The sequence below is a fragment of the Verruconis gallopava genome (genome assembly GCF_000836295.1).
Source record: "Verruconis gallopava strain CBS 43764 unplaced genomic scaffold supercont1.24, whole genome shotgun sequence".
Classification (NCBI taxonomy): Eukaryota; Fungi; Ascomycota; class Dothideomycetes; order Venturiales; family Sympoventuriaceae; genus Verruconis; species Verruconis gallopava.
The window spans coordinates 357,523-377,298 of NW_015622160.1; the positions used below are offsets into that span (position 1 = coordinate 357,523).

The 19,776-nt window shown below is 53.1% G+C and overlaps 8 protein-coding genes across 9 annotated transcripts; 4 read left to right on the forward strand and 4 right to left on the reverse strand.

Annotated features, from left to right (window-relative positions):
• Window positions 1-1,247: 1,247 nt before the first annotated feature.
• On the reverse strand, window positions 1,248-2,437 carry PV09_06777 (uncharacterized protein; the record flags this gene model as incomplete). The annotated part of the gene is made up of 2 exons (XM_016360468.1): window positions 1,248-1,903; window positions 1,968-2,437. The coding sequence occupies 2 exons, from the start codon at window positions 2,435-2,437 to the stop codon at window positions 1,336-1,338; spliced, it is 1,038 nt and encodes a 345-aa protein (XP_016211807.1). The 3' UTR covers window positions 1,248-1,335.
• Window positions 2,438-4,134: 1,697 nt separating this feature from the next.
• PV09_06778 (uncharacterized protein) lies at window positions 4,135-6,491 on the forward strand. Its single transcript, XM_016360469.1, has one exon. It carries the CDS (start codon window positions 4,504-4,506, stop codon window positions 6,379-6,381), a length of 1,878 nt encoding a protein of 625 aa, XP_016211808.1. The 5' UTR covers window positions 4,135-4,503; the 3' UTR covers window positions 6,382-6,491.
• Window positions 6,492-6,743: 252 nt separating this feature from the next.
• Window positions 6,744-8,347, forward strand: PV09_06779 (uncharacterized protein). The gene is made up of 4 exons (XM_016360470.1): window positions 6,744-6,990; window positions 7,328-7,402; window positions 7,578-7,705; window positions 7,757-8,347. The coding sequence occupies exons 1-4, from the start codon at window positions 6,971-6,973 to the stop codon at window positions 7,927-7,929; spliced, it is 396 nt and encodes a 131-aa protein (XP_016211809.1). The 5' UTR covers window positions 6,744-6,970; the 3' UTR covers window positions 7,930-8,347.
• Window positions 8,348-9,107: 760 nt separating this feature from the next.
• On the forward strand, window positions 9,108-11,680 carry PV09_06780. Of its 2 annotated transcripts, XM_016360472.1 has the most exons (4): window positions 9,108-9,873; window positions 10,062-10,579; window positions 10,735-11,017; window positions 11,156-11,680. In XM_016360472.1, the coding sequence occupies exons 1-4, from the start codon at window positions 9,485-9,487 to the stop codon at window positions 11,400-11,402; spliced, it is 1,437 nt and encodes a 478-aa protein (XP_016211811.1). In that variant the 5' UTR covers window positions 9,108-9,484; the 3' UTR covers window positions 11,403-11,680. The 2 variants fall into 2 exon arrangements, with proteins under 2 accessions (XP_016211811.1, XP_016211810.1); XM_016360471.1 differs by having other exon boundaries at window positions 10,735-11,680.
• Window positions 11,507-12,971, reverse strand: PV09_06781 (uncharacterized protein). Its single transcript, XM_016360473.1, has one exon. The coding sequence runs from the start codon at window positions 12,611-12,613 to the stop codon at window positions 11,762-11,764; it is 852 nt and encodes a 283-aa protein (XP_016211812.1). The 5' UTR covers window positions 12,614-12,971; the 3' UTR covers window positions 11,507-11,761.
• Window positions 12,972-13,118: 147 nt separating this feature from the next.
• PV09_06782 (uncharacterized protein) lies at window positions 13,119-14,720 on the forward strand. The gene has a single exon (XM_016360474.1). The coding sequence runs from the start codon at window positions 13,276-13,278 to the stop codon at window positions 14,296-14,298; it is 1,023 nt and encodes a 340-aa protein (XP_016211813.1). The 5' UTR covers window positions 13,119-13,275; the 3' UTR covers window positions 14,299-14,720.
• A 734-nt stretch (window positions 14,721-15,454) lies between these two features.
• PV09_06783 (uncharacterized protein) lies at window positions 15,455-16,326 on the reverse strand (the record flags this gene model as incomplete). Its single annotated transcript, XM_016360475.1, has 2 exons — window positions 15,455-15,939; window positions 16,065-16,326. The coding sequence occupies 2 exons, from the start codon at window positions 16,324-16,326 to the stop codon at window positions 15,455-15,457; spliced, it is 747 nt and encodes a 248-aa protein (XP_016211814.1).
• A 1,637-nt stretch (window positions 16,327-17,963) lies between these two features.
• On the reverse strand, window positions 17,964-19,472 carry PV09_06784 (uncharacterized protein; the record flags this gene model as incomplete). The annotated part of the gene is made up of 3 exons (XM_016360476.1): window positions 17,964-18,851; window positions 18,916-19,325; window positions 19,409-19,472. The coding sequence occupies 3 exons, from the start codon at window positions 19,470-19,472 to the stop codon at window positions 17,964-17,966; spliced, it is 1,362 nt and encodes a 453-aa protein (XP_016211815.1).
• Window positions 19,473-19,776: the final 304 nt, after the last annotated feature.

Sequence of the window (19,776 nt, forward strand, 5' to 3'; positions counted from 1 at the left end):
GCGGGCGCTGCTGCAGGGCGGCCGGAGTTGCAGGCCGAGATCAGTTTCTATTTTGGCGCCACAAAAACGCCCACCGCAGTCGAGTAGACCTGCTCTGTCCAGTGTCTGGCCACCGTTCCCCTTTCCGTGCGGTTTGCTGAAGCCAAACGCGTCCATCCTCCAGAACGGTCGGTAGTGCCATGCAAGCCGCACCCTTCTGACAGCTCGATGCGGTCTGCACTCTGATGTGTCACGCAGGCAACGCCATGCCTTCATTTACCTTGTTCCCCTGGCGGTGTGTCCGGCTTGGCCGTCGTGCTGTACAGGAGCTTGCCAGTGTCTGGCTGCGTTGTTGTACATACACTTCGATAATGTATTGTGGCGCTGGAAATAGCAACGGCCCGGCCCAGCTGATTCACTCAGCTTCGACAAGTATATAGAGATCCAGACACTCTTTCCCCCCCAGAGCTGCGGTGCAGCATACACAGTTCAGCAATCTCCATACCCAAAGCATATTCAGACTTTTTGTGCAGCCTCACCAGCGCAAAAAAAAAAAAAAACCCCAACCCCACGCAAAGCTTCTGTGCGGCTTGGTTGCTTCCTCGAGCATATCGAAAAGGCAAACTCTATCATCGATCGATTTGTTTTTTTAAGTCCCCCAACCGGCCTCTCGACTAGACACAAGTCCAGCCGAGCCTCAACTGCCAACAATGGGTGTAGCAAAGTACACCTCGTTGTACGCATATCACTCATCAAGCGCGCTTCAAGAAGAATGGCTCCTCTCGCTCTTCCCCACACCACCAATGAGCCCACGCACATGGCGAATGACAAGCACGCCGTCATCTTCGCGTGATTCTTCGCCCGCCCTGGACAACACAAGCCGTCGCGCAGAACCTTTCCACCGTCAAATCCGACCATGATCAACTCCCCATTCCCTTGGCTTCGAACACGGCCCAATTCTCGGCCTGGCAGTGTGTTGGCATTGTCTCAGAGATCGAACCTTCAGCAGAGATACGAAAAAAATGCTTTCAATCACTTGGGAGCATCGAGAGGATGTTGTGCAGGGTTCTCGCCTGGTAAACCCGTGTGGCGGTGAACGGGAGACTTGGTGCATTGAACCCCCCAGTCAAAGGCCGATGGCGGAGGACGGAGAGAGCGCCAGGAACACGATTCAACAAAACTTATGATCAACGGAGGCACAGGGAAGCTGTGTACCAACATCTTCGCGCTTCTCATACGTGTTTCAAGCTTTATATGTTTTTCGGTCAGCTGTACGAGGCGTTTTCATGGCGGTGTATTTTGGGCAAGCATCGGATAGTATACCCCCGTAGAGCGCTTAACGAATCTCATGTACCATTATCTGTTCTGCTGATGTTCTGCTCCGTATGACTGCCCGTTCGCTCTGTTACCGCCTAGAAGGGCAGAAGTTTCGTCGCTTCCAGAATCTGCGTCTTGCTCTTCCAGCATTCTCTTGCGTCTGTCCCTCAGCTCGAACCGGATGCCCATGGCAAGCAAACACCCTTGCAAGCACCCAGTGACAATGTATACACCCCACGCACTCCAACCTCCTGCGCCTAATCGAATGGCCAGGCTGGCTGCGAACACGAAGCTGCCTGGCGTCTGGATGCACATCATGGGAATGCTCAAACTCATGACATGCTGCAATCGCCACGTCGTCCACAGTTGAGGGATGTACTGGATGCACGCGAGCAGCGCTGCACAAATCCCGAGGAAGTTCGCCCAGCTTCCAAGCAAGTTCGGGTACCACAGTTCAAAGACTGCCGATATGATCACGACGACGACGAAGTGGACCACGCAGGTGAGCACGACGACGAGGGCGTCGCGCCAGGTTGGCGGAGGAGGCGCGCCCGGAACATGTTCTTCCGGTCCTGGAGTCGGGAAGAAGATAAGAAAAAGGAACATGCTAGAGGTCGCGTTAGCACTCTGAGTCGACCTTCTTGGTGTAATATAGTTTGGAGGATACGTACATAAGGCTGAAGCATCCCCATTGCACGGCCACCTGTGCAATGCCCAACAGGCCAGCCATGCAGGCGAACCTGCTAATCTCCCTGCAGCATGCTATGTCCTGCTGGCTCTGCGGAAGCGTAAGAATGTTCGCGATGGCGAAGGTGCTCGACGTCGTTCCCAGGAGAACGAAGTACGGCGACAGGCCCTCGGACGAGCGCCTAAACACGATGCGCAGGTGCTGCGGCAGGTAAGAGACGAGAATGCCAACGACGATGAAGAGCGCTAGCGCGGTCGTGGGAACGGACGGGTGGGCGAGCTCGCTGCATCGCGGAGAGGTGGGATCTTTCATCGTTGGCGTAAGAATGAACGGCTCTCCGGCGAAGTAATGGCGGATGGTGCTTATAGGTGAATGCTTTGGTTGTCCGGTGACGCAGGTCAGGATGCAAGGGTCCGATTCGACAACAGCAAGGCTGGCACGGATGCAGCCCATCGTTTAACTTAAAGTTTAGCTGATGAGATCAAAAAAGGCCTGCACCACGATATGTCCAAGGCGGGATTCACGATTTCGCATCTCCTCATTTTCTCTTCAGAATAATATCTCCAACTGTTGACGAAAGCCAGATATCGCTTTCGGCTCCGGCTTTGGTTGCGGCGGAACGAGAGGAACAGCTGGGGAGAAGATGACTTTCAATGGCTGAATTTAGATGAGGACCGAGTGCCGTTCGACTTGACGCGATCTGGCCGGAACCAGATCGTCGAGGTCAATTGAGCTGTGGACAAGTTCCACCGGAGGCAGAGTAGAGGCGGAGTTGAGGCATCTTACAATAGATGCATCTTACATACAGCATTGACCTGACTTAGAGGACTACCTTTCATATCCGGACGATCCTCGGCATGATTGTGGATCAAGTGAAAATCGTCTTAGAACTGCTCCTCTCTGCCAATTATGCATCGGACCGAATGACCTCGAGTGGACCTTGACGTCGATTTTAGCTCTTCACGATACTTTCCTAATTGATCCTGAAGCTCGCAGTATTCACGTGCTTCACGATCTGACCATCTCAAAGGACAAGCGCAAGTTTCATTTAAGATCGCCAGGGAAGAGCTTTGCTCAAACAGATCTGATGGTGCCTAGTGCTCGTTTCCACCACCGAAGTTGAAACGAGTTCGGCTGACCAGAGGAGCAGATCCTAAAGTTAAAAGTCTGGAGCACTGGTTGAAGAATTCATGGACGGACCGAAAATTGCGCCGATGATAGTAACAACGACCTCGTCTTTTGTTGCAACATCTTTTAATGGCAAATGCCTTCTTACATGTTGTTCATCTTGCGTAGCTCAGAACTATCTGACAAGCCGCTGCGTAGAGACTCGATTTGTTTTTTTGCAAACACTGCCAACAACTAGAAACCTTTCATTAGTGACGGCTAGTCTACTTTTCAGAAAGACTGAGGCAAACAGGACATGATCGTTCCGTGATGCGTTTCATGCGATTTGTTAACTACCGTTATGAACCCGTCAAACGGTGGATTTCTCAGAAGCCTTTTCCTCTTGAATCTGGCGGAGTTATGTCCTCCGACTGACGAGTTCGCCCAAAATTTAGGACCGAACCTTCAAGTCCAGGTCTTTTAAGACGGCGATATGCATGTTATTTTCAGACCAGATGCAATGCATGTTGGTGCTGTCGTTTAAGAATGCTCTTCCTACTTTTTCACATTTAATGTTTTGAATCTTATTAAGACGACACATGTACACTAGTTACTCCAATTTTTTAAAAATTCTCTTCAAGGAAGTCCTGCCGTTTCTTTCTCCATGTATTCCATTGGCCACAAAGGAGGGACAGCTAAGGACCAACAAAAGCTCATTCAATGGACGGTCCTTGCCTCGATGCACAGTGTGCAGTCACTGGAAGCATGATTTACTGAGCACGTGACACCCGGTTTGCCAGACTTCAGGCTTAACTAAAGAAATCTTGTCTGAGGTCGAGTCGCACCGAGTTATCTTTGGAAAGTTATATAAATAGCTTACTGCCATGCCCCATGATTTCTAGGAAATTACTCGGGATCAGCGCTCTGTGTTGGGGGGGAGTCGATGCCGATGCCACAGGTCGGCGGTACCTGGCGAAGATGCGCATCTCGGCCCAACGTGGAACCGCTCCATCCGATCGAACTTCGATTTATCATCAACTCATCATTTCTCCGCCGCCAGCAAATTACGAACTTCCCTTAGCTTTTGCTTCCCTTCGCAGCGAATCTTCTCGTCTTAGAATGCTGGAAAGCATATCTTCCATCACCAATCTTTCATTTCACACATCCCGTTCGTGGCCGACCACTCCGGATCCTTAAGGTTTGCAGTCCTTAGTCAGGCGCGAAATTGACCTTTCGCGCTTGCGTTTCGCAACCGTCGTGGCTGCAACGAACGTGTTAGACGTGCACTGCGGTCGCGCATCGTGGAGACCTTCGACGTATCAATCCAGAATTCGCGCGACGTATTTGAACCAGTGAATCCGTGCTCCATTCTCGAACCAACATAATCGCCCACGTGTTCGGCACTTGGTGTAATGTCTCGATCAAGCAGCAGGAACAATCGCTCAAGGCGTCGACATCAGCCTGACGAACGTGACCCGCTTCTTTCGGGTGCAGAACGAACCCCGTCAGTCGCCGCGTCCTACCGATCATTTCCAGATCATGAGAGCTGGGCGTCGAGTTCGACCGTCACGCCTTCAAATGCCAAGCAAGCAGCAGAAGCCGACGACGCCCTCCCGGAAGTCTCTTTGAATACTGACGTAGACGATGATGGAGAGCAGGATTCGGAACTTCTCGAGTGGATACCGACGTTTACTCGAACACGAGCCATTCTCATAGTGCTTTCGATGGCAGTGCTACTGTTTCTTCAAGCATCCAACATATCACTTCTGACGACCGTACAAGGCGTGATCGCCGAAGATCTCAACGCGTACGACTCGACGACGTGGTTCATGTCGTCGTACTTACTCGCTATGTCAAGTACAGGGCCGGTATATGGCAAGCTTAGCTATATCTTTGCGGCTAGATACGTGATAGCATTTGCTGCGACGATCCTCGCCATTGGATCTCTCACTTCTGCTCTGACAACAACTGTAGCACCATTCTTACTTGGCAGAATCCTAGGAGGAATTGGAGCTGCGGGCATTGTATCCGTCACTCAGGTGCTGATCCAATACGCCCCTGAGAAGCAGCGGGGATTTGCACAGGGTGGTGTAAACACAGGTTACACAGTGGGTGTGGCCTCTGGAGCCATTCTCGCTGGTGCAATTCAACCGCACTTGGGCTGGCGAGCCATCTTCTGGTTCCAGCTACCACTTACCATCGTTTCTGCTCTGGTGCTTGTGTTTGCAATCCCATCCAAACTCAAGGGCCTCCTTCCACCAGGCAAGGAACGGAACGACACAACTGTCCTCACGAAATTGATACAGATCGATTATCTTGGAGCGTTTTTGCTCGTTGCCAGCATCAGTCTTCTGCTATACGGTTTTGCAGCTCCAGGATTTGGATTGGTTGAGATTATTGCTATGGCCCTCGGCTTCTTCGTTTTCCTACCTCTGTTCATCTACCAGGAGTCTTACAGGCACCCTGATCCCGTCGTTCCTGTCAAAGTGCTTCGCAACCGGTCTGTCTTCTTCGCGTGCATGGCGACGCTGGGCTACATGATGGCCAGATGGGCTGTACTCTTCTACTCCCCGGTATATGGAACAGCTGTCCGCGGTTTATCTCCTCCAGAAGCTGGCGCAGTTCTCATACCCACAAACATCGGCTTTGCGCTAGGATCGCTGCTCAGTGGGCTTCTTCACATCCGGCGTGACGGCAGTTTCTACGTCGCGTGTCTGAGCGTGTTTGCACTCTTTCCAGTCAGCATTCTTTGGCTGGCCGTTTCAACCACCGCTACGGTTTCCATGGTACTGTATTACTTCATCCTACTTTGGAATGGTCTCTGCGCCGGCGGCGGCATGAATTACACTCTGGCTCATATTCAGCATCTCGTGCACACGGACGTGCGACTCATTGCCATATCGATCTTTTTCACCTTCCGCGGATTTGCAGGTACGTTTGGAGCCACGGTTGGCGGTGGTATTTTCAATCGTGCCCTCAAAGCCGCGCTCATACGCCGATTCAACGAAGAAGATATCGTCCTTCCTGACCCTCTCCTGCGCAAATTGGTCGGCAGTCCAAGAGCGGTGCAGACTTTGAAGGGGTTTGCTTTGAAAGCAGCCGTGCAGGGCTATGTCGACGCTCTGCGGACACTTTTCCTTGCTGGCGTAGGTCTGGCAATTGTTACATTTGTTCTACAAGCTTGCACGGGGTGGAAGGGTGCCGAAGAGAAAGACAAGGAGAGAAGACTTGAGGCAGAGGAAACGGATGATGCAAGAGACGCCGATCCGCCATCACCGACCCGTAGATGATATGGATGCATTTGAATACACAAAAGTGCACATGGTCAGCATGTAAACTAGGTACGACACAATATAGAGCGCGATAGGGACCAGAGCCCAAAGCATAGGCTTTTCCAGAGCTGTACAAGCCACAGGTCGATGAACAGTTTCTAATTGAAACGTGAGTGAATTCAGTGCAGACGGAGATCAACTGATCAACTCCGTCTACAGTAATTAGTGGTAAGCGTGGGCTTCTGCCTGGTGAGCCAACCGCCCAGCTGGGTGTGCAGTTCGTGTGACGTCGTGGCCACATCCATGGTCAGGGGCCCAAGCTTGGCCGTGCTCGAAAGCGCAACCTTGCCATTTCGTTTTGGGAGCTGCCTTGCGCAAACCACAAAGATCCCTCCCGTCTCTTCTTTAACTACTACTTTTACAACAAACAAAACGAGGCTGCACCTGTCCGTGTAGTCCGTTCGCGCCCTCCATCTGAGCCGACCTCTAACGCAAACCCCGCGAAACGTCGTCACCGTCTCGTAGCCGCCCGCCCTTCTCCCCAACCGGCCTTCGTCAAGCGACCCTTCTCAACGGAAGTCTTTTGTCTTGGAGCAGCCCCGGCGCAATGGATTTCTCGGACGCTTTGTGAGTCTTTGATCCAATTCACTATGAGCTGGATGCATGGCGGAGGTTGGCTTGTCTCAGTCCGTATCTGCTGTGATACCGTCCTGTATCATCCCACGAGGTCGCAGGCCCGCGCTGATGGCGCTGTCGCGCGTCGCTCTCGTTGAGATGGATGAGATGCTCGCCTTATCCTAGTCCTCTCTTTCGAAGTGTTAGCGCTTTGATCTTAGATTTCTCCCTTTGAGACCTCGATTGCCGACACTGTCCGTGTTAGGAGGCGTGATACGTTTCGCAATGTCTGCCGCCGTCCTGCCTCATGCGTTTGTAATATTGTGACTCCGCTGACCTGCTCTTTTAGTCGAATTGTCAACCTTGGCGTCGGTGTGCTTATGGTGCTAGGTGGCATCGGCCAGTTTTTCCCCAGCATTGGAATGTAAGTATGCGAACCGACACCATACCTCTTATCGCCATTAGCCCGACATCGACTGGTGAATAGCCAGTGCATGAGTTTCCAACTGTGAGATTCATTGCTTCTCGTCTTCGGGCTGACAACTGCACAACAAATGGCGAAAGAGATGAGAAGCAGCAAACTGACGAGCCTTTCACAGTCAAAATGTCATTGTTGGATGTTACACCATCATCTTCGGGCTTGCGACGGCCTTGCTCGAGTTTCAAATACCGCCACAAGTGTCGCGGTATGCTTCTTTCATGTTCTCTTTCCTCGGGAGGGGAATTTGTGAGTAACCTTTGCGAACGGCTTTCTCGAGCGCTTTGCTGATGAGCGCAGTCTACATCTTCATTGGCAGCATCATTGTCGGCGACCATTGGACAAAGTATGTAGCCGGAACAATCATCGGTATCGTCGGCATCGGCTACGCCGTCCTCGAGTTCATCCCCTCAATCGAACCACCGGCGAACATGCGAGAAGCGGACGCTGGCTGGGGTGCAGAACAGGTCTAATACGCTGGGATTTGGACGAGGCGGTGAGATTCAGGCGTGTGGAAGGGCTAAGGTGTTCGATCTGTCTGCTGCGATGAACGTTAGAGTTCAGTCACGAACAGGCCGATCGCTGGAAGCATTTTTCTTCCAGTAGGAGGTCGTTCTCTGCACTCGGTCTCATGGTACGGTTGGGCTTTGTTGAGATCATGTACAGTATGGACACTTGTACGATCATTGTCAGACGCGTGTTTGGAAGACGTGCATGTTATATGCCAGGACAAAATCAAGATTCTTGTCTGCTCTACATTTCGACCACTTGAAGACTCACTTGGACCTCTCTGAGCTGGCTACTTTACAGAGCACATAGAATTTCTGTCCCGTGGAGGTACGCTTTTTGACGCACCAACCAGAGTGGAAAGGTTTGTGGTAACAACCACCATTGCTTTTGCTCCCCCCAAGCTCCATCACGTCCCATGTCCAAGTCGGCTGAATTAGGTCTGTTGCACTTGCATTCACAACTGGAGAAAATAGCGCGCAGGCGTCTGATCGCAAAGCCTACTGGAGTAGAGCTTCATGGTCTCGCTAGCCCGTTCCGCGGATCCTTGCCTCCAATGCCGTTCCTGAGACCTGACGGGACATCAGACATGGGTGAACGCTAGTCAAGGAGCTGGAAGGAGGCTTTTTCTCAAGCCTGGTGATGTGGAAGTGGGACTTTCAAGGAGTCCTCTCAGCGAGCATTGCGTTAGCAGGGAGATTGGTACAGCGTGCGGACGATCCCAGGACTATTGGCCCTCCATTCAACGACAGCATCAGCGCCTATCGTGTTTCAAGTGAGAGCATTCCCTGCCTTGAATGGATCCTGCAATAGAGTGAACGTCCTGTGTGCTGAAACTCCACCTTCGTCGACAGCGTCGTTCGGGCGTCGCAGCTGGACGACGTTGTCAGCACGCAGCAGCGACGAAGGCCGCGCAAGTCGCTCGACAAGCCAATGAAGAAGCACGCGCTCCGCAGCAGAGGCACAGTCTCACTGCACTGCTCGTTCTCAGCCGGGCGAGAAAGCCGAGCAGATGTCGTGAACGTTGCGCCTCGCTCGCGCCATGCAGCTCGATCTCCGAAAAGCCGGCGGACGCGCTAATCCCGTTTCGGCTCGACCGTTGAGCAGAGATGTACGCAGATGAGAAATTGGCGGGTGGCGATTGGCCGAGTGATACAAAGCCTCTTGTGTCCGACCTACTCTTCCCCAGACTTCCAAATCCGCTCTTCTGGAAGCGCCATCTCTCTGCCAAGGTCGTGAAAGTCGGTCTTGGGCCGCCTGTTCGTGCTTCTGCTCACCTGCAGAGCACATTTCAGAACGTCTTCTTACATTTGAACGGCCTGTTTGCAGTCGACTGGATCTCTCGCGGTTGTGCTGGAGCCTGGACCCGCCCCTCAAGATCGAGGACAAACCATAGGTTGACCTCCGCTCCGGCCGCGAATCACGCCTCCCGTCTCGTGATTCTGCTTCTTGCCGTGAAAGCTTCATTCGCTCACAGATCCGCGAGTTTTTCCATGCTGCAATAACACCGAGGTCGACGTCATGCCTGCCATCATGGCGGCCACCTACTCGTCGCCGAGCACCGCCGTTCCTGCAGCTTCAACAGCGTCCGACTTGAGGACGCAGGCCGAGAGAACACAAGACGAGCGATCTGACGCTGAAACGTTGCTTGCCCTCAAGCGAAGCACAGAGCGCAGGCATTCGCCAACGTATGCCAACAGTTCCCGGGAAGAGCGTCAAGGCTCCGGATATCCACCTTCTCCGTCGAGGAGTTCGAAAGCTTCCGAGGTCCAGGAGTATCATTCATTGGATGACACCGTCAGCTATTCAAATCAAGGAGATCACCCAAACCGTTTCCACGACGAGTCCGGTCCATCCTCAACGAGTGCACATTCTCCAAGTGCCGCAACAAGCACCGGTCAAGTGTGCAGGTAAGCTATGATTGAAAGCCCGCAATACGTCCAGGCCGCAAACGAATGGAAGTATCAGCGCAGCGTGTGCTTGCAAGCCACTGGTCACTGTTCAAACATCTTCCGCTCCGAAGAAGCTTTGGTTATTGCACTCCTCAAACAAAATTTTTTTCTTTTCGCGGCTAAGAATCCATACTGACCCGTCTCAGCAACTGTGGAACAACGAGGACGCCACTATGGAGGCGATCACCTGAAGGCAAGACGATATGTAACGCATGCGGCCTATATTACAAAGCACGAAATCAGATGAGACCGACGAATCTCAAACGCAATCTCCAACCCACAGCCAACACTGGAAGTTCCAGCGAACCAGGTAGTCAAATTTCAAACTCAACAAGTACGCCTCAGGCCACCTTCGTTCCCGTCGAGACGTCTTTGCCAGGAACTTGCCCTGGTGGTGGCCGTTGCAACGGGACTGGTGGCCATGCTGGATGCAGTGGCTGTCCAGCATTCAACAACCGTATAGCGAAGACCCAGCAACTGGCATCTACCTCCTCAGCAGAAACACAGCTCACACAGAATGGCAAGTCAGCGTCTGGCCATATGAACGGAAATCTCCCAGCGTCTGGCACCAGTGTCGTCGTGCCTGCTTGTCAAAACTGCGGGACCACGGTCACTCCACTATGGCGTCGCGATGATAACGGCCATACGATCTGCAATGCTTGCGGTAAGTTTGTCCTTCCCTGTCTTTCGCTTCCTCTTCTTGTCAAAAGCTCGCCGATATCGCACATCCCCTAGCAAAACTGTTAGCATCGCATCCTGGCTGTGCGTGTGGGAAATTTTATCAGATCAAAATCTAATCAATCTTATCGTTTAAAACAGGCTTATACTACAAATTGCATGGACGGCATCGGCCGTCTGGCATGAAGAAGGAACATATCAAGCGTAGAAAGAGAGTAATGCCCGCGACCTCTGGACACACTCCTCCGCACGCTACCAACGATTCTTCTGTTTCACCTGACCCTCAAGCCGCACCGATAAACAACACCATGGCGCGCGACGAGTTTACACCAAACCAGCAGCTGAATCTACCTCATCATGATCGGCCTGCGAATGGAGGTATTCAGCATGACGCCCAAAGGTTGATGGAACCCCCAACACAGTCGTACGGGCCACCCCCCGTAGACTTCACACATTACACTTCAGCCCCGGTGCCCTCAAGGTCGCACAAGGAGCTTCCGCTTCCGAATCCTTCATTTCATCTATATTCCGCGGATGTCTCCCGTACTAATGCGAAAAAAAGAACATTATCCGAAACAGCAGATCGTCAAGTTTCGACGTTTGGCGAGCGTTCGAATGCGGAATCCATCGATCCAAACCTGTCTAGTTATGCGAGACGTGCAGAGAGCCACGTTGATGCTATGAGCTCAGGGAATCAGGAGACCAGGGAGGAGAGGATGGAGCGCATTAGGCGCGAGAGGGATCGGCTGGCGGAACAGGTTGCTGCTATGAATAGGCAATTACAAGAGATGGAAGAGGAAAGTCACTAAATCGTTTCAGAAACGTCTCATTTCCTGATTTCTTTGACGCAATTCTCCTTTTATTGCGAGGCGCTTGGGAAAGGCTTGCAACGATAGGAAACTTCCGGGAAATACCCGTTCTTATGGCATTTTCTGGTCGGGCTTACTTTGAATCGGGCTGCAGAGATAATAATAGACATGCACAGAGTCCTCGTCGGATGTGCCTCCAGTCATGATTTTGTGCATAGGCTACATGTACACTGCAGAAACTTCCAAACGGTGCCTTGCTCATCAGGACCTGTCCTTCGACTCGTTCTTTCGTTTTCTATTCGTTCATTGTGGGTATCTATCAGTCACGAAAACGTCCCGTTGTGCTTGAAACACCCCCTTCATTGGAATTCGCCAAACTCGCCGTCATCGAAGCCAAGCTCCTCGGCGGTGGGCTGTTTCCGATCGGTCGCGGTCGCTCCGCTCTTCACGTCGCTAGCACTTGGCGGCGGCGGTAGGACTGGAACACTTGCACTGCCTGAGCCCGAGCTCTTCCCCGGAGGTGGGGGAATAGCAAAGAGGCCTCCTCCACCGGTGCTGCCCTGGCCAGCAAAACCAGAGGACTTGCCTATTCTGCTCTTGCCTCCTATGTTGACCGTGATCGTTTCGCCCTCCTTCAGACTGAAGTCGCGTTTGACCTCGGCGACAGCGGGCTTGGGCGCAGTCGGCCGTCCTGGCGGCCCTCTCCTGGCTGATTGGGCCTGGCCCGCCTGCCCACCAGCAGGATCCATGCCAAGGATCCGCCGCACGTCCTGAAGACAGACTCCAAAGTCGAACGCCTCGGGCCTCTCCTCCCATCCGATGCCCAAGGTGGCTTTCATGCCGCCTTCGCCCGCAACGCGGATGGCGAAGAACCTCGACGAATCGAGCGCCTGTTCTACGACGTGTGGGTTGGTGTACGGCGCGGCGGCGAACAGCTGGCCCGAGTTGGGGTCTTCCAGCAGGATGTTCACAAAGACCTTTTCGGAAGCGTCAGCGGGGGCGTTTGCGGGAGGAGGGATGGCCGTCTCGACGACGCGGAGACGGCAGGTGAAGATCAGATCCTTGGGATTCTGGGTCCATGACGCGGCGTTGAAGCCTTTGGTGGACGTGATGGGGGGGATTCGGTAGACGTGCACTTTCTTGGTGACGTAGAGGATACGCTGGATCGCGTCCGACGGGTAGGGTCGACCGGTAACGGGGTCTTTGTCCATGATGCTGTTGACCGCCGACGTTTTGCGTTATTTGGTTGGAAAGGGCGAAAAGCGCGCAGGTCCCGGGCCGACAGCGTTACAGCACTGATTATTTTTTTTTTTTTTAAAAAAAAAAAAAAAAGTGAGGAGGCTTTATTCGTCACCGTCCCCGTTTCCGTCACCACTGCCGGCAGATCCAGCGTCGTCACCGCCCACGTCGTCTGAAAGCAGATGGTTCAGGCCGTAGAGGATGCCGACAGAGAGCAGGCCGCAGATGGTCAGGAGAAAACCCTTGTCCCAAGCGGTTGACTTGTAGGAGCAATCCTTCTTGTTGGGCATCGAAGAGTAGGAACACTCAGCTTCCTCCGATCGGTTGTCGAATGGGGACGCGAAGCTAGCCGCAGATCCACCGCACCGTACTGAATGTCGGCGAGCGGAGAGGCCGCCGAGCCCGAGCGACTGGACCGTCTGAGCTTCAAGCCACCAGTTTTTTGTGTGGAGAATTCTTGCAGTTATGACTCTTGAGATTTGATACCTTTTTGGCCGCGATCGCAAGAGTCCCCGACTTTGCCAAACAAACTTGCCGGCTCCTCCTGCTCGTATCGTCGCGCATGTGTTCCAGTTGGATGTAGAGTCGCGTCCACGACACCGCTGGTTTTTTTTCTTTCGCACCACGGTTCAAGATGCCCGGCGCAACGACCGCCGTCGAGAGCTTCGACATTGTGGGCACGTACAAAAGCCTGCTTCGCGATGACCCCGACCTGACCATGCCCGTTGCCGCAATTGAGTCTCTCGTGCTCGCTCTGGCACACCACCCCACTTCCACAATCACGGAGACGCTCGAGTACCTCAAATCCTTGACGGACCAGCTGATCGCGTCCACGCCGAACCCGATCTCGCTGTCCGCAGGCACGGACCTTTTCCAAAGATATCTCATCGCAAGTTTGCGGCCGGGCAGCGGACTAGGCACAGGGGACTTTCAGCAAGTCAGGCAGCACTTGCTGAGCCACGGCAAGCAGTTTGCCGAGAGGGCGAAGGCGGCGAGGGATCAGATCGCGGCGTTTGGCACACACTTCATCCGAGACGGATGCACGGTGCTCACGACCGGCGGGTCGAGAGTGGTGGGCGCGCTACTGAGAGAGGCTGCAGAGGCCAGCGGCGGAAGTGTGAGGTTCAAAGTCATATACGTGTTGCCCTCGGCGTCGGCCGAGGGTAAGGAACTGGAGGGCTCGAATATCGTTGCTTCACTACGGCACAAGGGCGTGCCTGTAGCTACGATACCAGAAGGCGCGGTAGGATATGCAATGGGGAAGGTGGACATGGTCATCGTTGGTGCCGAAGGCGTGGTGGAGAACGGCGGCGTCATCTCAAGGCTGGGCACCTACCAGCTTGCCATGCTCGCAAAGGTCACGAACAAGCCATTCTACGTTGTCGCCGAGGCACACAAGTTCGTGCGGCTCTTTCCGCTTGGTCAGTACGATTTGCCCATCGACCAGCGCATAATCGACTTCAAGACCGAGGCGGACGAGAAGAAAGCCATCGAGGGCGGCGAAGAGGGATACTTTGCAAAGTCAAGAAGTGGAAGCAACGGCGTCAGCGAGGCTGTGGACTTCACTCCGCCGGAGTACATCTCGGGCATCATCACCGAGAGCGGTGTTCTGACACCGAGCGCAGTCAGCGAGGAATTGATTAAAATTTGGTTTTGAGCAGGGCGACGCTCAAAAGCACAAATTCTTCACTCGCCCTCGAGTCGCATCTTGCGAAGTGTCTCAAAAACCACAGGAGAGTTTGTAAACTCTTACCTTGGCGACAGCTTCGAGCTGTTCACGCATAAAATGCAAATATACATTGAACGGGAAGACTAACCGCCTTTAAGTCTGCTTCTAGCCTTGAGGCCGAGGAAGAGACACTGGCAAGCGATTGAATGTAGCTGGATTTCCGTTTAATCGAAAGATCCACAAAGCAGAGGGCTAGCCGTCATCAAATACCGACGCGCTGTGAACTTACAGCTAGTTCGCACGTAATTCGTATCTTACTTGGTTCTCTACGCAATTTTTGCTCTCCTCTTCATCTTGTCCTTTTAACATCGCATTCTAACTTTATGAAATATAAAACATGAAAATATGGCCCGCCGATATTTTTTTTTTTCGTATTAGCTTACAAAAGCCAGTGGCTCTCGGCGTGATACATGTCTGGGAAAGTCACTTGTACCAACTGCAGGCAAAGTTGATCGGATCGTTGGCACGTGGTGAGAATAGGTAGGATTACTATTTTAAGTCTCTCTAGACGCCCTCGGCTCTTCACAAGGCGCGTTGGTGATCCTGAGCGCATAGCGTCGTTATTTCGTACCATCTTCGTGAGGTCCAAAGCGCTTTGTACTAGTACAAGTACATTTTGGGGGGTTGAGTTCTATGCAAGAGGTACGACATGCCCTTTTCTGCGTAAAAAAGTTCGGCGGCGTAGAGCTCGAAATGTATCTGGTTGAGCATTCATGCGTCGCGTGTACAGGCAGTGCTAAATGCGTTCAAAAAAAGAGTGTGCAGTGGAGATCAAAGAGACAAGTTTGCGAACCATCTTTCTCGAGCCCATCCCAACGTTGATCAATATGACTGACTATAGAATTACTGAGCACGCGCTACCTTGATCTGCTAGCAGAGGACCTTGGAGTCGCAGATGTAGCGTGAACTGTTTCGACTCAAGGCAAGATTTGTGATCGAATTAATATAATGAGCCATATGGCAGATAATGAGCATTATGGTCCAGCCCTTGAAATACACCGTCTGTCTGAGACGTATGGCTCAGCGTCGCATTCCCTGCCTCGCCCAATCTTTAAGCCGTGAACCCAAACCAAGAGAATGCACCTCATGTAGGCGGTGTGTTCGGCCGAACTCTATACCTGTCGTAATGTTCAGCAGGAAGTTCAACGGGCGGCAGCCGAACCGAATTTGCAGTCTTCTCGTAAACTTCTGGCTGGACCGGCAATTCCTTGGCGTGTTCTGAAAACATCTCGCTGACATGAGGCCTGGTATTCTCCGGCGGTCCGTCGTCGGCATTTGCCCTGGTGACGCTCCTTCGCGTGAAGTATACAGTAGCGCCGATTATGGCAGCTAGACCGAGCACACCTCCAACCACGCCACCCACGATCGCGCCGGTATGGCTAGAGGAGCCGCTTCCATTGTTTTGGGAGTTCGACGACGACGTCGAGTTACCCGAACCTGCAGCGGCAGGATCGCAGAAATCGATGCTGTAAAATGCCCAGGTCGAATTGTAGCAGACGGCGATTTGTGTATGCTCGTCTTGGAAGCCCCCGCAGATATCCGTCGTGTTGTCAAACATATATAGTGTAACTGCGTAAAGCACCCGTCAATACTCCCAAATCTGGATAGAGAGGAGAAGACTTCGAGAACGTAGCTTTGAGTGAAAAGAACCAACCACACGTGGGCTCGCTTGCGCGAATATGAAAGTATCTTACCTGTGCAACCTGGATCAAGCCCTACAATCTGAAAGCTACCGTACGGACCGCTCCTCCGAATATCTGTACATGTCCCATTGGGATACCCATTTGGCCCGTACAAGCTGGTGACTGAATCTTGACAGTTGCTGTCCGAAAAGGTCGAGATGATACTCGCGGATAATACACGTTCGGAGAGTAGAACAGCGCAAAGCGCCAGCAGGCCTGCCCACTGCATCACGGGACGCCGGTCATCAAAAGACCTGAACGTACACGCTGGCATTCAGAAAGCAAAATACCAAACGACAAACAGCGATAGAAGGTAGACTCTGGGAGAAGACCCGGCAAGATAAAGGAAAGGAATAAGCAGGACCCAAAAAAATTAATTAGGTTCAAAAGCGGTGGAACGACAAGGCCACCGCCACAGCATTTTATCACAGTTCTGCTGCTCACAACCTTTTGTGGATCGCGAGCCCAGTGTCTTTGGTAGTGCGGGCCAAGATCTGAACCCAGAAAACAAAACCCGAGCGCAAGACGACGGATCGCAGGAGCACGTTGTCTGGCAGCCCACTGAGCCTCGTTGACTGGCTCCTCCCCTTATCCTGTCGTTCCAGCCGACGCGCGCACACGTCGATGTTCGCTGGGCATGGGCCGTACGGCAAGATCCGCCTTGTCGCTTGGGTTGGCGCACAGCGCGCGGCGCCAATGCTTCTCGCGGTACACAGGACAGAGGTACTCTTCAAGCCAAGATCGTGAGCAGCGTTGTGTCGCGCGGCTATCAGATACAAGCTGGGGTCTCGAGTGGCGGCTGGTCTGCCTTGCGGAATCGTGGAAGAACAAGATTCAAGCAGCAACCGTGTCTGATGAGACGTTGCGCAGAGAGAGAAGAAATGGTTTGCGTGAGGTTGGATCAATGTCCTCCATACCGTCTCACACAAACGCGAAGATTCTCTTTGGGGGCGAGAACCTCGAGTCTTTGGAGTCGGTTCACAACATGAGCGGCGCAGTCACGTGTTTAGACTAAGGATGGCGCAGTGTCCACGGCTTATGCCGAGAAATCAGTCTGTGGCCTGCTACTGGAGGGGCAAATGCCGTGGACAAGAGTATAAAGTAGGACAGCTAGCCATGGGTGTAGCAAACTTGCAGATTCCATTTCTGCTGCCTTTCAAGTCCAGTTGGCTCTTGAATTTGTCTTATGACTGCGAGATGGAGGGTTGGCTAACAAGTGTGCCGAGATAACAAAGACACGGATTTCAGCCCATCCTCGTTCTCAAGATAGATGCGACTACGCACCTGAAGTCCGCCATGCAAAGCTCAGCTTGTGGTATACCAGAACATGATCACTTTGATCACGTCGTCGTGTCTCGCCCGGAGGCTCCAAGACTTTGTTATAGTTCAGCCATCCGTCCAACGCCTCGAATGCTTTTATGTGAAATTACCAGCCATGTCTAGACTCTCTGTTGGGTGAAGAAGCACACGCATGACTACCACACGCCTTCCTGCTGCCTCCTGTGTATGGGGGGCTTTTTTTTTCCAGACGCCATCGCCATGCAAAAATACCAAGAACGCCTTTGTCGCTGCTCGCTTTGCCGCTTCGCTTCGCTCACGAAAGAACGGAGCAGTATGCAAGTACAATATGCCGAATAAAGTGTCATGCAGCTCCGTCAACCGATGGATGAATGGATAGATGGGTGGATGATGCTCTTTACTCTTCTGGGTATCATTGTGCGTAACGTTTTGCGCGTTTACCATGAAATCGAAAAAAATTGCAATCCATGCCTTCTCGTCTGCGATGACGAGAGAGCGGGAAAAATGATGACCTCGAGTTCCTTGCTGAAGTTGCGTCGTGTCTGCTGCGTCGGAGTAATGAGCTCTGGGAATGCAGTGGTGAAAATACGCATTATGACGCACTAGATGAGCTTAAATGTACAGCGTTTTCATGGGGCCGTCGACATGACTGGGGGTAGACGAGCCGGTTGCACCGTCACCCTTTGTGAGGATAGGAAGCTGATCCTGGCCAGCAGATGCTGTCTTGCTGTCCTGCTGGGCGCGTTTTTTTCGATCCTCCTTCTGCTGGCGTTTGCGGGCCTCCTTGCGGTCGCGGGCCGTCATGTTCGCCCTTGGACGGGGACCTTGGTTCCGTACCTGTGTCTTGCCAACCTTGGAGTTCGTGACGTTGATTTTCAACCGCGCTGGGCCTTGTTGAGCGGCTGAAGAGACGTCCTGCGGAACATCGCTGCTAGATGGCACCCATTCATCCTCCTCGTCGAACGGCGCGGGCGAATTGTCCTTGCTGTCCGGTATTTCAAGGTCTGCTACGGCCTTGCTGACGGACTCTTGCGAGCCGTCATTCCGGGCGAGCTTTGCGGCCATCTCCGCCCTCTGTCGATGCGAATCTTTCATCAGGTTCCGAGCAACCCGCGACAACCGACTTCGGTTTGCACGCTTGTTAGGGCCCCATATCTGTTCGTCATCGCTGTCGTAATCACGCTCTACGCTGGAGCTCTCTTGCGTTGACGAAATGCTGCCTGCCTCGTCGGCCTCGATCAGCATCGACACAGCATCATTGACGTTGCCTCTGCATTTCTCCAGGGTGTGCTTTATGGTCTGAGAGTCGGTGAGGAAGGGCAGCGAGCTCATAACGATCTTAATCTTCCACGGCTCGACATAAGACTTCTCCTTGGCGTGTGACGCCGCGCGTTGATTCAATCTGCTTTCCTGCTCTGGATCAATCTTCTTCCACTGCACGTGAGGGAGACCAGTGTGCGGGCCATCGATGTTCCGTATCGAAGAGTAGTGTTCCCATTCCTAGAACGCGTGTCAGCATCAGAAGGCGGAGAGGAATCGTCACTTGTATATCCGATGGTCTTACGTGGTACGCGATGTGTGCTATGCCTCGCGAGCTCTCGTCGCCTTGGCCAGGCACCATGTATGTAAAGTCGGACATGTAGATCCGCACGTCTGTGTTGAAGGCGGCAGCAAAGGCCACAATCTCCATGTTGTCGCCCCACGTGCCACCCTTGGCCATGCGCTGTATGTGCTGCTCGAAGGCCCTATCGATCTCCTCGGGCGTGGGAGCCTTGTAGGTGCTGGGCGATGAGTAGGCGCCGGCATTCTTTCGCTTTGGGTTGCGTCGCGTGCCGCCGCCGGGCTGTACGTCGAGAAATCCCTTGTAGTAATCGGCATGTTCTCGCATAAATTCGATCACACGAGCGCGTATGTCGAGGTGACGGGTCTGGTCGCCGTAGATTTGGTCGGACAACGCGTTGAAGAGACAATTGCCTGGTGCTCAAGGTCAGCGTATGCTCCGGAAGCACCGGCCATCACGGTTGCACAGTCTTGCGAGGGTCGTGCATTCGACATACCGTCGCCCTTGATATCAGCAGCATACAGTCCCAAGTCAGGCAAAAGCGGGAACTCGTCCGACATAGTGGGCGAGCGAAAGCAGACGATGAGAAAGTCGAGATGCAGAAGGGCACGTCATCAGCGATGCCCTTGAACTGTCTGCATCCGACGGTGGGATAAATGTCCAGAGGGAGACGAGAATTGGCAGGCAACCTGTTTAGGCGGAGAGAGCCAAAGTTCACGCTGGTGTATGCTTGCCTGCGTTGGTTGCTTGGGAAGAGCTGGCGGGCGAATCAGAGCGACGCCGGGATGATTAGGGGGGGGGGCCTACCTGCAGTGGGGATTGCAGAATCCCCCTTTATGCGGGCGGCGCCTGCTGGGCCCAGCT

Excerpts from the sequence above, each read along its gene's own strand:
- PV09_06779 (XM_016360470.1), top strand. The coding sequence starts at position 6,971 with ATGGATTTCTCGGACGCTTT. Across the intron at positions 7,403-7,577 it reads TTTTTCCCCAGCATTGGAAT|TCAAAATGTCATTGTTGGAT; the intron begins GTAAGTATGCGA and ends AGCCTTTCACAG. Across the intron at positions 7,706-7,756 it reads TTTCCTCGGGAGGGGAATTT|TCTACATCTTCATTGGCAGC; the intron begins GTGAGTAACCTT and ends TGATGAGCGCAG.
- PV09_06782 (XM_016360474.1), top strand. The coding sequence starts at position 13,276 with ATGCCCGGCGCAACGACCGCCGTCGAGAGCTTCGACATTGTGGGCACG.
- PV09_06778 (XM_016360469.1), top strand. The coding sequence starts at position 4,504 with ATGTCTCGATCAAGCAGCAGGAACAATCGCTCAAGGCGTCGACATCAG.
- PV09_06780 (XM_016360471.1), top strand. The coding sequence starts at position 9,485 with ATGCCTGCCATCATGGCGGCCACCTACTCGTCGCCGAGCACCGCCGTT. Across the intron at positions 9,874-10,061 it reads AGCACCGGTCAAGTGTGCAG|CAACTGTGGAACAACGAGGA; the intron begins GTAAGCTATGAT and ends GACCCGTCTCAG. Across the intron at positions 10,580-10,734 it reads TACGATCTGCAATGCTTGCG|GCTTATACTACAAATTGCAT; the intron begins GTAAGTTTGTCC and ends CGTTTAAAACAG.
- PV09_06781 (XM_016360473.1), bottom strand. The coding sequence starts at position 12,613 with ATGGACAAAGACCCCGTTACCGGTCGACCCTACCCGTCGGACGCGATC.